General features: G+C 43.5%; 1 protein-coding gene across 1 annotated transcript in view; it reads left to right on the forward strand.

The window, feature by feature from the left end:
• LOC141116540 (uncharacterized) overlaps positions 1–9,953 on the forward strand; it is a 132,690-nt gene extending 122,737 nt beyond the window's left edge. Inside the window, exon 5 of the mRNA XM_073608939.1 lies at positions 9,544–9,953. Within this exon, the coding sequence (XP_073465040.1) occupies positions 9,544–9,953 (410 nt within the window). The remainder of the gene's footprint in view (positions 1–9,543) is intronic.
• Positions 9,954–16,833: the final 6,880 nt, after the last annotated feature.

The raw sequence follows: 16,833 nt of genomic DNA on the forward strand, positions 1-16,833 counted from the left end.
TTAGAAGAGGAGAAGCGTCACACAGCGGGAGCCTCCCATCATGCTGGATGCGGAGCGGCCCAGAAGACGAAGGGAAGGAAGATGCCGCGGAGGAAGATGCCGGCCGAGAACACTGGAGGAAGAACCAGAAGAACCAGAAGAAGATGGAGGAAGAAACCGAAGGAAGATAGAAGGAAGAAGATAGAAGAAAGAAGAAGCATGTAAATAAAGGAATTGTCAAAAACTGTCTCTTGTCATTTTTAACATTTTTGACACTTTTTTTGTGAAATGGTAGGGGTACTTTTGTACCCCCTTACCATTTCACACAGGAGGGATGGCCGGGATCTGGGGGTCCCCTTGTTAAAGGGGGCTTCCAGATTCCGATAAGCCCCCCGCCCGCAGACCCCCAGAACCACTGGGCAAGAGTTGTGGGGATGAGGCCCTTGTCTCCATCAACATGGGGACAAGGTGTTTTGGGGGCTACCCCAGAGCACCCTCCCAATGTTGAGGGCATGTGGCCTGGTACGGTTCAGGAGGGGGGGCGCTCTCTCGTCCCCCCCTCGTTTCCTGCGGCCTGCCAGGTTGTGTGCTCGGATAAGAGTCTGGTATGGATTTTGAGGGGGACCCCACGCCATTTTTTTTTAAATTTTGGCCGGGGTTCCCCTTAATATCCATACCAGACCTGAAGGGCCTGGTATGGAATTTAGGGGGACCCCCCACGTCATTTTTTTTTTAAATTTTGGTTCGGGGTTCCCCTGTGGGGAATTCCCATGCCGTTTTAATCAATGAACTTTTATGTGTATTGTCGGACTGGCAATTCATTAATAGTCGCGAGTAGATTTAAATGACTTTTCTTCCTTTGAAATATCATTTTGCTGTCAAACTGTTCTAAACACGGGAAACATGCGCCCCTTTACAGGCATACTATAGACACCCGTCAGGTATGAAATTTAAAGGAATATTCACTTTTATTGTTTCACTTTAAGCATTATTAAAATCACTGCTCCCGAAAAAACGGACGTTTTTAAAACTTTTTTTTGCATTGATCCATGTCCCCTGGGGGAGGACCCGGGTCCCAAAACACTTTTTATGACAATAACTTGCATATAAGCCTTTAAAATTAGCACTTTTGATTATTCATGTTCGTGTCCCATAGACTTTAACGGTGTTCAAACAAATTTTTTGCCTGTTCGCATGTTCTGGTGCAAACCGAACAGGGGGGTGTTCAGCTCCTCCCTAGTCCTGACCAATCATTAACTTGTTTGGTCGAAAGGAGGTCTCTTATATAAAGAGAGATCACATGCTTTAGGAGCCAGGAGGGGCCTGGGGCCCGAGCGCAGGAGGAGAGGGGCCTGGGGCCCGAGCTCAGGAGGAAAGGGGCCAGGGGGCCAGAAGAGTGTTCCAGGAGGTCCAGTTCGGGCGCCCGGATTGCGGAGGAGCCAGCATGTAGTGCTGGAGACAGAACTGGACATTCCCATGCGGGGATGTGCCAGACGAGTGAGGAGGAAGTAGAAGTAAAGTGGAAGAAGACTGGGGATCTGCATTCTGTGAGGGAAACATGGACTGTGGATTGGGAGAGAACAGGTCAGTGAAACCCAGGGAAACTAGTGCAGAAGTAAATGGAATGACATACTGTGAGCCTACGGACCACCGTATAAACCATATTACAGTAACTTCCCAAAGACTGATGGGCGTTGACGTGGGAGTCATGGAAACAGGCGGTGATGGCCTGTGGCTTTAAGTTCAACACCCAAAGGAAATCTATCGGTCAGGCAGAGGGAATTATTAGGAAAGCCTAACTGGGAGTGCTGCAGAAGAGGAAGCAATAGAACCAGGAAAGGATCGCTTAGGGAAGTCCAACATCAAAGCATCATACGGCTATGGATTACACCCTCATTTAGTGGGGTCTGATGGAGTATCTCATATCTCTGAATAATCCCAGATTGAATCCACGAATAAAGAGTGATAAAACTTGAACTTTGACTGGTGTCGTGTGCGTGCGATGGGGGATCGGAAGCGGAGTGATTGGCAAAATTATAATGAAGAAAACAGCAGCCCCCATGGGGGTACCACTACATATACATATATATATATATATATATATATACACACACACAGTGGGGTCAGAAAGTATTCAGACCCCCTTAAATGTTTCACTCTTTGCTATATTGCAGCTAAAATCATTTAAGTTCATTTTTTTTCCTCATTAATGTACACACAGCACCCCATATTGACAAAAAAAACCACAGAATTGTTGACATTTTTGCAGATTTATTAAAAAAGAAAAACTGAAATATCACATGGTCCTAAGTATTCAGACCCTTTGATCAGTATTTAGTAGAAGCACCCTTTTGATCTAATACAGCATGAGTCTTTTTGGCAAAGATGCAACAAGTTTTTCATACCTGGATTTGGGGATCCTCTGCCATTTCTCCTTGCAGATCCTCTCCAGTTCTGTCAGGTTGGATAGTAAACGTTGGTGGACAGCCATTTTTAGGTCTCTCCAGAGATGCTCAATTGGGTTTAAGTCAGGGCTCTGGCTGGGCCTTTCAAGAACAGTCACGGAATTGTTGTGAAGCCACTCCTTTGTTATTTTAGCTGTGTGCTTAGGGTCATTGTCTTGTTGGAAGGTAAACCTTCGGCCCAGTCTGAGGTCCTGAGCACTCTGGAGAAGGTTTTCGTCCAGGATATCCCTGTACTTGGCCACATTCATCTTTCCCTCAATTTGAAATAAATGGCTTAATATTGTATAAAAAGCCTTCAATAATGATGATTTCTCATGAGACGAATTTTGGAATTATATCTACTTGAGTCAGCTTAAATCAAAAACCGTGTGTTTTATTGTACACACATAAACTTGGAAAATACTTACAAAAATAGTACATTCATATTCAGAATTAGTGTTGTTTCATATATGCAAAAAATATTCAAATATAGTTCATTTGTTTCAAAGATCTGAAAGTCTTTAGACATGTGCTTTCTTTGTGTTACTCTTCTAAGATGGCCGATTAACTTCTTGTGTCCTGGAAGGAATTCTGTGTGCATAGGAGAGCTGTGTCTTGAATAGGTATATGTAGTTTGGAACAGGAGATGTGTGTAAAGAGACAGAAGGCTGTTTATCCTTTGAATATATGAACTCAGTCTTTCAAATTCGCGCCCAAACACAAATCCCTCCCATACACTCCCCTTTCTCCTCCTTCCTAAGAGTGGGGGCTAGAGTAGATATACAAGCCTCTTTAACATCTGTTTCACTTTAACCAACCCTCTAAACATGAAACAGGATATATGTGAGAGAGACTATAAGACTATACATCAGACCATTTAAAACATAAACGCATATATCAAACAAAGTATTGGTTACATAGGAAGATTTTCAACCCATACATATATTATTTACAAAATCCATCAAATTCTGACAGGGTCTTGACCTGCATTTTCAGTCAATGAGTCGTCATCTGGATATCACTAGCTCAAAGTCCTATCATTCACACAAATATGGAAAATGCATATTCTTTTTAATAAAGCCAATTAAAATTTAGATATTAAGAATATAACACAATTGCAACCAGTCGTCCTGTCCCTGCAGCTGAAAAACACCCCCACAGCATGATGCTGCCACCACCATGCTTCACTGTTGGGACTGTATTGGACAGGTGATGAGCAGTGTCTGGTTTTCTCCACACATACCGCTTAGAATTAAGGCCAAAAAGTTCTATCTTGGTCTCATCAAACCAAAAAATCTTATTTCTCACCATCTTGGAGTCCTTCAGGTGTTTTTTAGCAAACTTCAGGCAGGCTTTCATGTGTCTTGCACTAAGGAGAGGCTTCCGTTGGGCCACTCTGCCATAAAGCCCCGACTGGTGGAGGGCTGCAGTGATGGTTGACTTTCCACAACTTTCTCCCATCTCCCGACTGCATCTCTGGAGCTCAGCCACAGTGATCTATGGGTTCTTCTTTACCTCTCTCACCAAGACTCTTCTCCCCCGATAGCTCAGTTTGGCCAGACGGCCAGCTCTAGGAAGGGTTCTGCTCGTCCCAAATATCTTCCATTTAAGGATTATGGAGGCCACTGTGCTCTTAGGAACCTTAAGTGCAGCAGAAATTTTTTGTAACCTTGGCCAGATCTGTGCCTTGCCACAATTCTGTCTCTGAGCTCTTCAGGCAGTTCCTTTAACCTCATGATTCTCATTTGCTCTGACATGCACTGTGAGCTGTAAGGTCTTATATAGACAGGTGTGTGGCTTTCCTAATCAAGTCCAAGCAGTATAATCAAACACAGCTGGACTCAAATGAAGGTGTAGAACCATCTCAAGGATGATCAGAAGAAATGGACATCACCTGAGTTAAAAATGAGTGTCACAGCAAACGGTCTAAATACTTAGGACCATGTGATATTTCAGTTTTTCTTTTTTAACCACTTGCCTACTGGGCACTAAAACCCCCCTCCTGCCCAGACCAACTTTCAGCTTTCAGCGCTCTCACACTTTGAATGACAATTACTCAGTCATGTAATACTGTACCCAAATGATTTTTTTGTCCTTTTTTTCATACAAATAGAGCTTTCTTTTGGTGTGTTTGATCACCTCTGGGTTTTTTATTTTTTGTGCTATAAATGAAAAAAGACCGAAAATTTTGAAAAAAAAAACGCATTTTTCTTAGTTTCTGTGGTAAAATTTTGCAAATTATTAATTTTTCTTCATAAATTTTGGCCACAATTTATACTGCTACATATCTTTGGTAAAAATAACTCAAATTAGTGGATATTATTTGGTCTTTGTGAAAGATAGAGAGTCTACAAGCTATGGTGCAAATCATAAAAAATTGATCACACCTGATGTACTGATGGCCTATCTCAGTTCTTGCCACCCGAACAAGCCAGGAAAGTACAAATACCCCCCAAATGACCCCTTTTTTGAAAGTAGACATTCTAAGGTATTTAGTAAGATGCACCATCAAGTGTTCTAGGAGCATAAATTACACATCTAACTTGTTGACTACCTATTACATGTTTGAAGGCCCTGGAGCACCAGGACAATGACACGTGACACTGACGTGGCACCAATGACAGATGGCACTGATACGTGGCACTGATGACACTGATGTGGCACTGATGACAGATGGCACTGATACGTGGCACTGATGACACTGATGTGGCACTGATGACAGATAGCACTAATACGTGGCACTGATGACAGATGTACTAATACGTGGCACTGACAGATGGCACTAATATGTGGCACTGATGACACATGGCACCGATGACAGAGGGCACTAATACGTAGCACTGATGACAGATGGCACTAATACGTGGCACTGATGACAGATGGCACTAATATGTGGCACTGATCACACGTGGCACTGATGACAGATGGCACTAATACGTGGCACTGATGACACGTGGCACTGATGACAGATGGCACTAATACGTAGCACTGATGACAGATGGCACTAATACGTGGCACTGATGACAGATGGCACTAATACGTGGCACTGATGACACGTGACACTGATGACAGATGGCACGTGACACTGATGACAGATGCCACTGATACGTGGCACTGATGACACGTGACACTGATAACAGATGGCATGTGACACTGACAGGTGGCACTGATGACAGATGGCACTAATATGTGGCACTGATGACAGATGGCACTTATACATGGCACTGGGGACAGATGGCAGTGGGCACAGATGGCAGTGGGCACAGATGGCAGTGGAGATGGATGACAGTGGGGACAGATGACTGTGGGGACAGATGACTGTGGGGACAGATGACAGTGGGGACAGATGACAGTGGGGACAGATGACAGTGGGGACAGATGACAGTGGGGACAGATGACACTGACTTCACTTTTTTTTTTTTTTACACTCACGCTGCAGCGGTTAGCACTCCCTTCTCACACGCTGTCTCTGTGTGAGGAGGGAGAGCCAGTGATGAGAGATGATCTCATATGTTTACATATGAGATCATCTCTCATTGGCACCGCCGATCGCGCTGTGAACGGCCGCTGTGATTGGCAGTTTACAGCGATCTATGACTGGCTGTGTCCAAGGGACACGGCCAGCACAGAACTTCCCCAATGCGCATCCGCGGGAGCGCGCATTGTGGAAGTAAACAGGAGGACGTCCAGGGACAGCCTCCCGGCAATTGGCGTCCGCGCTGTAGCCATCTTTTGGATATAGCGCGGGAGCGAAGTGGTTAATAAATCTGCAAAAATGTCAACAATTCTGTGTTTTTCTGTCAATATGGGGTGCTGCGTGTACATTAATGATTTTAGCAAATCGCTGCAAAATAACAAAGAGTGAAAAATTTAAAGGGGTCTGAATACTTTCCGTCCCCACTTTATATATACACTCTGCATTTAGTGTAGACAATATATTCAGTGTAGACTCTATATTCAGTCAGTGCAGGCAGTGTATATATATTATATACATACATATATATATATATATATATATATATATATATATATATATATATATATATATATATAAATATATGCATGTACTCAGTGCATTCAGTGTAGACTATATACACAGTGCATTTGGCGGTGTACAGTATATAATACACTTCAGGTGGTGTACACAGTATATAATACAGTGTGTACAGTTTCTAAATACTTGAGGCGGTGTACACAGTATATAATACAACGCAGCCGGTGTACAGTTTCTAATACAGTGCAGGCGGTGTACACAGTATATAATACAGTGTGTACAGTTTCAAATACACTTCAGGCTGTGTACACAGTATATAATACAGTGTGTACAGTTTTTAATAAACTTCAGGTAGTGTACACAGTATATAATACAGTGCATCCGGTGTACAGTCTCTAATACAGTGCAGGCGGTGTACACAGTATATAATACAGTGCAGGCGGTGTACACTTTCTAATACAGTGCAGGCGGTGTACACAGTATACAATACAGTATGTACAGTTTCTAATACACTTCAAGCAGTGTACACAGTATATAATACAGTGCAGCCTGTGTACAGTTTCTAATAAAGTGCAGGCAGTGTACACAGTATATAATACAGTGTGTACAGTTTCTAATACACATCAGGTGGTGTACACAGTATATAATATAGTGCGGACGGTGTACAGTTTCTAATACATTGCAGGCTGTGTACACAGTATACAATACAGTATGTACAGTTTCTAATACACTTCAAGCAGTGTACACAGTATATAATACAGTGCAGCCTGTGTACAGTTTCTAATAAAGTGCAGGCAGTGTACACAGTATATAATACAGGGTGTACAGTTTCTAATGCACATCAGGTGGTGTACACAGTATATAATATAGTGTGGACGGTGTACAGTTTCTAATACAGTGCAGGCTGTGTACACAGAGTACAATACAGTATGTACAGTTTCTAATACACTTCAAGCGCTGTACACAGTATATAATACAGTGCAGCCTGTGTACAGTTTCTAATACAGTGCAGGCAGTGTACACAGTATGTAATACAGTGTGTACAGTTTCTAATACACTTCAGGCGGTGTATACAGTATATAATATAGTGTGGATGGTGTACAGTTTCTAATACAGTGCAGGCTGTGTACACAGAGTACAATACAGTATGTACAGTTTCTAATACACTTCAAGCGGTGTACACAGTATATAATACAGTGCAGCCGGTGTACAGTTTCTAATACAGTGCAGGCAGTGTACACAGTATGTAATACAGGGTGTACAGTTTCTAATGCACATCAGGTGGTGTACACAGTATATAATATAGTGTGGACGGTGTACAGTTTTTAATGCAGTGCAGGCTGTGTACACAGAGTACAATACAGTATGTACAGTTTCTAATACACTTCAAGCGGTGTACACAGTATATAATACAGTGCAGCCGGTGTACAGTTTCTAATACAGTGCAGTCGGTGTACAGTATATAATACAGTGTAGTGTCCAAATCCCCAGCATGTTCGGAAGGCCACCAAGGAGAGGCAGAGGCTCCAGACCACTAAAAGAGGGCAATACACATAGGAAATAAGTCGGTGCTTTCGCCAGACTCAATGTAAGCCGACCAACCTAATTAGCTCATAGGGGAAGAGAATATGTCAGAGAACTCACACAGCAAGCACCCGTCTCCGTGCAGCAGCTGCCACCCCTAGTTTCGCTAATGCCAACGCGCATGCGCGGAACCTTAGAGACAAATTAGATCCAGAGCGGGCATTCACAATGGCACCTCCAAGCACGCGTGCACGCACGCTGCCGCAAATCCTGGTGCACGGCACCCTATATAAACAAAGAGTCTGCCTAGCATCAATGCTGGATCGTCTTCAGCTTGTCCCTGTGTTCCTGTTGCTACTCTGACTGACTGACCTTGTTCCTGGAAACCCGGCTATCCTCTGACCATTCTCTTGGATTTCCCCTGCCTGCTGAATCTGCTTCTGCCTGCAATACTGACCTTGGCTTGGATTTATGATTACGGCTATGCCTTCTGATTGTGTACCCCGCTGCCAGCCTGTTGCCAACCTCTGCCTGTTCCTGACTACGATTTTGCCTTCTGATTCTGGACCCCGCTGCCAGCCTGTTGCTGACTTCTAACTATTTCTGATTCTGCAGTTGATCCTGATCTGGCTCCCACTGAACAAGTCTGGTGGTCAGTTTCCACATCTCAGCAGAGGTTCCTGTATCTCCAAGCTCCAGCCTTCTGCCTGCAGGCACCTGCACCCTTTTGTTGCCCTTGCACTCCCTGTACACCTGGACACTTTTGTGGCTGTAGGCGGAGCCGTACAATAGTTAGGGTGCGGGGCATTTGTTTGTAGGCGTGGCTTAAGAAAAATATACAAGTGTGGGCGTGGTTGACGCAACACAGTGGGCGTGGCTTAAATGGGCGTGGCTCAATCGGGTGTGGTTAGAGTCTGAGATGAATGAGGGATGGAGAAGGAGAGAGGGGGAGAGGGATTAGAGGGATTAGAGGGGGAGAGGGGGAGAGGGGGAGAGGGGGAGAGGGAAATGACGGGACAGCAGCCCCAGATCCTACACAATAAAAATGTGTGTATTCTAGAAAGTTTAACAATCAGCAGATAAAGATACTCCAAACACCTGGTGTTAGCACTTCAATCATACCGGCACCATTGTTGTTATGGTGTCAGGATGATTGAAGTGCATTATTTCTATTATTACATTGTAATATAAAATGAAATCATTCAACTCACCATAATGCAGAATCAGTGGGATCTCTGAGCGTGTCACTAGCCACGTCGCCTGCCACCAGCCGTCCGTCCTTGCGTCAGATGTCCCAGCAGAGTCCGTTCTTGCATCAGGTGCCCCCAGCAGAGCCCCCCTTACATCAGATGTCCTCAGAGGAGCCCCCCTCACATCAGGAGTCCCCAGCGGAGCCCCCCCCTCACATCAGGAGTCCCCGGCGGAGCCCCTCTCACATCAGGAGTCCCCGGCGGAGCCCCCCCTCACATCAGGAGTCCCGTCATTTCATCCAGCAGCACAACTTTCCTCTGCAACCCAAACAGTGACTCTCCATACGGCTAGCTGATGAGTCAAGCATCAAATCGGGACCTATTATCCATGAAACTCAACCTTTGTCCTCAGACATTTTACCAGATCACCAAGAACTGTTATGCCTGGATGTCATCTCTTCCCCATTATTCCCGATCATTCTGGGAATGCCATGGCTGCAATTCCATAACCCCCAAATTAATTGGGTTACCAGCCAGGTGATCTTCCAGTCCTTCTATTGTCTCCAGAACTGTCTCAAGTCCTCCCACCAAGTACTTCCAGTCATCGGCTGCTTGAAATCCGTATCTGAAACCCAGAAACTCGTCCCATCTGTATACCATGACTTCCTGGACATGTTCGACAAACAGAAGGCAGATATTCTTCCCCCTCACCGGGTTTATGATTGTCCAATGGAACTGTTGCCAGGGGCAGAAATCCCTTTTGTAATGATCTTCCCTCTTTCAGAGCCTGAACTCCTGGTCCTTGAAGAATACATCAACTAGAATCTCAGAAAAGGGTTCATCCGACACTCCTCTTCTCCAGCTGGCGCAGGAATATTTTTCGGCGAGAAAAAAGATCATTCCCTCCACCCATGGGTAGACTACAGGGAATTTAATAGAATAACAATAAAAATCGCTATCCTCCTCCCAGAGCTTTTCCAGAGACTCCGTCCGGCAAAAATATTTACAAAACTAGACTTACGAGGTGCCTACAACTTAATCAGAATCAGTGAGGGGGATGAATGGACACGTTTTGGTCACTTTGAATATCTTGTTATGCCGTTCGGACTTTGTAACGCATCGGCCACTTTTCAACATTTTGTTAATAACATCTTCAGGGACTTCCTAGACTTATTCAAGATTGTTTATCTGGATGACATTCTGATATTTTTAATTTCTCTAGAATTACACCGTAAACATGTGAAGCAAGTTCTCTACAGACTGAGACAGAACCGACTGTACACTAATGCCCCGTAAACAATGGTCGGATTTTCCGACGGAAAATGTGTGATAGGACCTTGTTGTCGGAAATTCAGACCATGTGTAGGCTCAATCACACATTTTCCATCGGATTTTCCGACACACAAAGTTTGAGAGCAGGATATAAAATTTTCCGACAACAAAATCCGTTGTCGGAAATTCCGATCGTGTGTACCCAAATCCGACGGACAAAGTGCCACGCATGCTCAAAATAAATAAAGAGATGAAAGCTATTGGCCACTGCCCCGTTTATAGTCCCGACGTACGTGTTTTACATCACCGCGTTTAGAACGATTGGATTTTCCGACAACTTTGTGTGACCGTGTGTATGCAAGACAAGTTTGAATCCTAGGAGTTTGTTGTCGGAATGTCCGAACAAAGTCCGACCGTGTGTACGGGGCATTAGGCCGAGAAATGTGAATTTGAATGTCAGATCATTCACTTTCTTGGCCTGGTAATATCAACTGGGGGTGTGGCAATAGACCCTCAGAAGGTCTCGGCTATAATGTCTTGGCCACCTCCAATCGGCAAGAAAGGGGAACAACGTTTTATCGGGTTTTCCAATTTCTACAGAAAGTTTATCAAAAATTTCTCTGGTATCATAGCACCTATTACACAGCTCACAAAGAAACAAAACTATTTCCAATGGACTGAGGCAGCTCAAGTTGCTTTCAACAGGCTAAAAGGATTATTTACCTCTGCTCCAGTATTAAAACATCCTGATCCTGCTTTGCCGTACATCCTGGAGGTGGATACTTCTGAGAGTGCTGTAGGGGCCAATCTGTCCCAGAGCAAAGGATCTAAGTCTTTAATGTATCCCGTGGCTTTCTTCTCCAAAAAACTAGGTTTATCGAAAAGGAATTACGATGTGGGGGACCGAGAACTATTGGCGATAAAATCAGCCTTGGAGGAGTGGCGGTACCTCTTGGAGGGAGCAGCACACCCAATATCAATCTTCACGGATCATAAAAATTTAGAATATCTCAGAACTGCCAAATGCCTCAGACCCAAACAAGCGAGATGGGCTCTTTTTTTTCACGCTTTAACTTTCATATCACTTACCAGCCAGGGTCTAAAAATGTCAAACCCGATGCATTATCTCGCATGTTCACAGAGACCGAAGTTTCATCCCCTCCAGATACTATCCTGCAAGCTGGAAATTTTCTGTTAACCCAATCTGATTTTGTGTCACAGATCCGTCAGGCATCCCTGAGGACTTCCCTACCTCCAGGTAGGAACTTACAAGAAAGAGATGGGCTTTACTGGCAGGCAAATAAAATATTTGTACCACAGGACCTGCGCACCACCATCCTACAGGTCTGCCATGACTATCCTTTGGCGGGTCCTTTTGGGGGAGACAAGACTATGAACTTAGTTCAAAGACATTTCTGGTGGCCCAATCTAGCAAAGGATTGCAGGAATTACGTTAGTTCTTGTTTAACCTGCCTCAAGAATAAGAACAGTAACAACAAGGCTTGGGGGTTACTAAGACCGCTGCCCATCCCTGAAAGACCATGGGATAAGATCGCAATGGATTTCATTGTTGAGCTCCTTCTGAAGGATTTTCGTCCATCTTTGTGGTGGTTGATCATCTTTCTAAGATGGCACATTTTATCCCCATGAAGGGGACTCCATCAGCAACAGAGACGGCCAGGGTGTTCATTAAAGAAATTGTTAGACTTCACGGAATTCCTGGTGACATTGTTTCTGATCATGGGGTACAGTTCACGTCAAAGTTTTGGAAAGCATTGTGTTAAGCCCTAGGTATCCAACTCAGTTTCTCCTCAGCCTACCATCCCCAGACCAACGGGCAGACTGAACGTATTTACCAAACATCGGAGCAGTATCTACATTGTTTTTCCTCCTTCACCCATGAAGATTGGGCCTCACTGCTGCCTCTGGCGGAATTTGCACTCAATAATTCCACCCACTCTACCACAGACCAGTCACCCTTCTTCTCCAATTATGGTTTCCACCCCCCTTTTTTGTCAACACTAGTGCCGGACTCTCCTTTGCCAGCTGTCCAGGATAGACTAAACTTCTTTGTTACCAACAATCAGGTGTTGAGAGAAACCATCTCCAAGGCAGAGGAAAATTGTAAAAGATTCTTTGATAAAAGAAGAAGGGGGGAACTGGACCTGAAGACTGGTGACCGTGTGTGGCTTTCAATGGCAAACCTGAAACTGGCATGCCCTTCCAGGAAACTAGGACCCAGATACTTCCTCTTGACTGGGACCCTTTCCAGTCAAGAGGAAGATTAATCCGGTAGCGTATGAACCTGAACTTCCCAACTCATTTAGGATTCACCCTGTGTTTCATGCTTCGCTACTGAAGCCTGATGTAGCGAATCCCTTTCTGGATCGTGAAGTGGGACCCCCAGAAGCTATAATGGTGGATGGAGAAGAAGAATTCGAGATTGCAGCCATCTTGGATTGTAGGAAACGACAAGGGCAGAACCAATACCTGATCAAGTGGAGAGGTTTTGGCCCGGAGGAAAATTCCTGGGAACCTGAGACCAATCTCCATGCTCAGAGACTGATACAGGCCTTTCATCGTTCCCATCCAGAAAAGATGGCTCAAATGGGCATCCGCAGGCTGCCCCTAAGGAGGGGGCAATGTCAGAGAACTCACACAGCAAGCGCCTGTCTCCGTGCAACAGCTGCAAACCCTTGTCCTGCTAATGCCAATGCATATGCGTTGAACTTTAGTCAGAGACAAATGAGATCCAGAGCGGGCATGTACAATGGCACCTCCATGCGTACGCGTGTGCTAACGCGCATGCACACTGCCGCGAATCCTGGCACACGGCACCCTATATAAACAGAGAGTCTGCCTAGCATCAATGCTGGATTGTCTTCAGCTTGTCCCAGTGTTCCTGTTGCTACTCTGCCTGATTGACCTTGTTCCTGAAAACCCGGCTATCCTCTGACCATTCACTTGGATTTCCCCCGCCTGCTGAATCTGCCCTTGCCCGCAATACTGACCTTGGCTTGGACTTATGATTATGGCTCTGCCTTCTGATTGTGTACCCTGCTGCCAGCCTGTCGCCAACCTCTGCCTGTTCCTGACTATGGTTTTGCCTTCTGATTCGCCACCCCGCTGCCAGCCTGTTGCCGACTCCTACCTGTTCCTGATTCTGCAGTTGATCCTGATCTGGCTCCCGCTGAACAAGTCCGGTGATCAGTTTCCACATCTGCTCAGCAGAGGTTCCTGTATCTCTAAGTTCCAGCCTTCTGCCTGCAGGCACCTGCACCCTTTCTTTGCCCTTGCCCTCCCTGTACCCACCACCAGGGGTGCTTGGCCTGGAACCGTGCAAGAGGCCACCCTCATCATTTCGGGCTCCGCTGTAAGGTACGTAACAGAATAGTTAAGGGGAATTTAACAGGTGACTTATAAAAAGTCCATGAATATGGGTTTAACAAGAGTTAAGTAGTAACAGGCATTTAGGCACAATTTGCCAGACATCCGTGAAGTAGGTGCATCCATGGAGCTGCTTGCTGGGGACTCAGAGTGGGTGATCTGAGTCCCCAGCAAGCAGCTCCCTGGGTTAGTTTCATTCACAAGTCATTCTGAAAGTAGGTAAATACCATAGATGTAGTCACTACAATATTTGTAAACTCTGTTTATTACACAACAGATATGATGACAGAATTACAAATACATTTCTGAATTCCTACATTTCTACATTGAATGCATGTAAATTTACATTCTCTAGTATCAAAATATTGTACATATTGTGTACAATAAACAAAATAGTAGAAAAATTGTGCTTGGTTCTTAGCATCAAACAAAAAAGAAACAACAAAATCTACACTCCCACAGCTGCACTCACAAATAACACCTAATACCAGCGCTGAACCAAAATTAAAAAGAATACAAATGTTGTGCTGTGTTGTATATTAAATGTGTGTTGGTTAAATGTATCCAGTACAAAGCATCATAATATTTTCAAAAATAAATGTGATATGTGTACCAACATCATAAATCCAAATACAATTGAAAAAAAAAAAAATTCAAAAGGGTGACACCACTATTCCAAAGTGACAGAAAAAGTATAAAATATCTATGAATGAATCAATAAACGTAGATCCTGATGGAAACATATGACAAGTTATGCAATGCTATGGTGGTAGAACCCTCCTACACATAACTACTTACTTTGGACATTTGCATATAGGAGTCAGACTTCCATCAGGATCTACGTTTCTGGAACTTGCGCTTTAAGGAATCCTGACCCCATGTCATTTTTTTTGGGGGGGGGGGGGGGGGGGCGGGTACCTAGTTTTCACAGGTATCCAGCTCCCACTTCAGTTCCGGGCCACCTAGGCAGCTCCTCCCTCCCAGCAATCTTCTGGGCCACTCAGGACACACAGCGCGACTCGCGCATTCGCAGTGCGCACCAGACTGTGAAGCCGCAAGCTGTCACAGCTGGGTGCCCACAGTAGTGATTCCGGCGCTGTAGGGAGGGGAGGGAGAGGAGTGAGGGTTCGCCGCATCGTACATTGTAGCTGCTGACTTTTAATAAACACAAAAACAGATGGAACTCCGCTTTAACCCTTTGATCGCCCCCGATGTTAACCCCTTCCCTGCCAGTGTCATTTATACCGTGACAGTGCTTTTTTTTTTTTTTTTTTAGTACTGATCACTGTATTGGTATCACTGGTCTCCAAAAAGTGTCACTTAGTGTCAGATTTGTCCACCACAATGGCCCATTAAAAATCACCGCCATTACTAGTAAAAAATATTTTTTTTTTAAAAAGTCCATAAATCTATCCCATAGTTTGTAGACACTATAACTTTTGTGCAAACCAATTAATATATGCTTATTGGGATTTTTTTCACCAAAGATATGTAGCAGAACACATATTGGCGTAAATTGATGAAGAAATTATATTTTTTATATTTTGTTATTGGATATGTTTTATAGCAGAAAGTAAAAAAAAATTGTTTTTTTTTGTTTATAGCGCAGAAAAAAAAAACGCAGAGGTGATCAAATACAACCAAAAGAAAGCTATATTTGTAGAGAAAAAAGGACATAAATTTTGTTTGGGTACAGCATCGCATAACCGTGTAATCAGTTTCAGGAAGGATGTGAAACCTTCCGGGGCTGAAGTGGTTAAACACTTTCACTAGGCTGCATTTTGAACAGGACTCAAAGTATTCAACATTTAATCACTTTTATTAGCCTTTTATTTAGCACAACATTAACTAGGCTGTATTTTGTATAGAACCCACACAACCAACTTTTAATAAAATTAAAAAAATAAAATAAACTTTAGAGCGTATTTGTTTACTGAAAAAGAAAAACACACATAAATTGTAAATACTATGTGCACAGTATTTAATTATTTTTATTAGGTTCCATTTTAAAAGGAGAAACACTAGCAAGCTTAAAATGTTACTAAATGTTACTAAACCCACAACAGTAAAATTAGTCTGTATATAGGGTAAAGCATGCTTGATATACTCACTGTGGAACCTAAGAGGTTAATCCTCTACATTGTGTGAAAAGGCTGTTTGATCCTGTCTTCTTCTTCCATCGTCCCCAAACTATCTGCTTATAGAACAGAACAGGGTATTAGCTGCACATGCTCAGTTTGGTGTGTATTGCTAGATTGTATTGCATTATATTATTTTTCTTGGAAGAGTGCATGTGATCAGCACAGGGCCAATCAGCACTGTCCAGACAGAGGGTCAGGGGTCCTGCAGCCTAATAGGACAGCCAGAGCAGATGAAAATTCTTCCTACAAGCTTTAAACAGACACAGATAAAAGTCTCTGGTATAACTGCTGATGAAAAAAGGTATTTAACAGTTTATATTTATTAAAACTATTGCATTTCCATGTCCGCTTTAACCCTTTGATCGCCCCCGATGTTAACCCCTTCCCTGCCAGTGTCATTTATACCGTGACAGTGCTTTTTTTTTTTTTTTTAGTACTGATCACTGTATTGGTATCACTGGTCTCCAAAAAGTGTCACTTAGTGTCAGATTTGTCCACCACAATGGCCCATTAAAAATCACCGCCATTACTAGTAAAAAATATTTTTTTTTTAAAAAGTCCATAAATCTATCCCATAGTTTGTAGACACTATAACTTTTGTGCAAACCAATTAATATATGCTTATTGGGATTTTTTTCACCAAAGATATGTAGCAGAACACATATTGGCGTAAATTGATGAAGAAATTATATTTTTTATATTTTGTTATTGGATATGTTTTATAGCAGAAAGTAAAAAAAAATTGTTTTTTTTTGTTTATAGCGCAGAAAAAAAAAACGCAGAGGTGATCAAATACAACCAAAAGAAAGCTATATTTGTAGAGAAAAAAGGACATAAATTTTGTTTGGGTACAGCATCGCATAACCGTGTAATCAGTTTCAGGAAGGATGTGAAACCTTCCG

Source organism: Aquarana catesbeiana, linkage group LG13, assembly GCF_042186555.1.
Source record: "Aquarana catesbeiana isolate 2022-GZ linkage group LG13, ASM4218655v1, whole genome shotgun sequence".
NCBI classification, from domain to species: domain Eukaryota; kingdom Metazoa; phylum Chordata; class Amphibia; order Anura; family Ranidae; genus Aquarana; species Aquarana catesbeiana.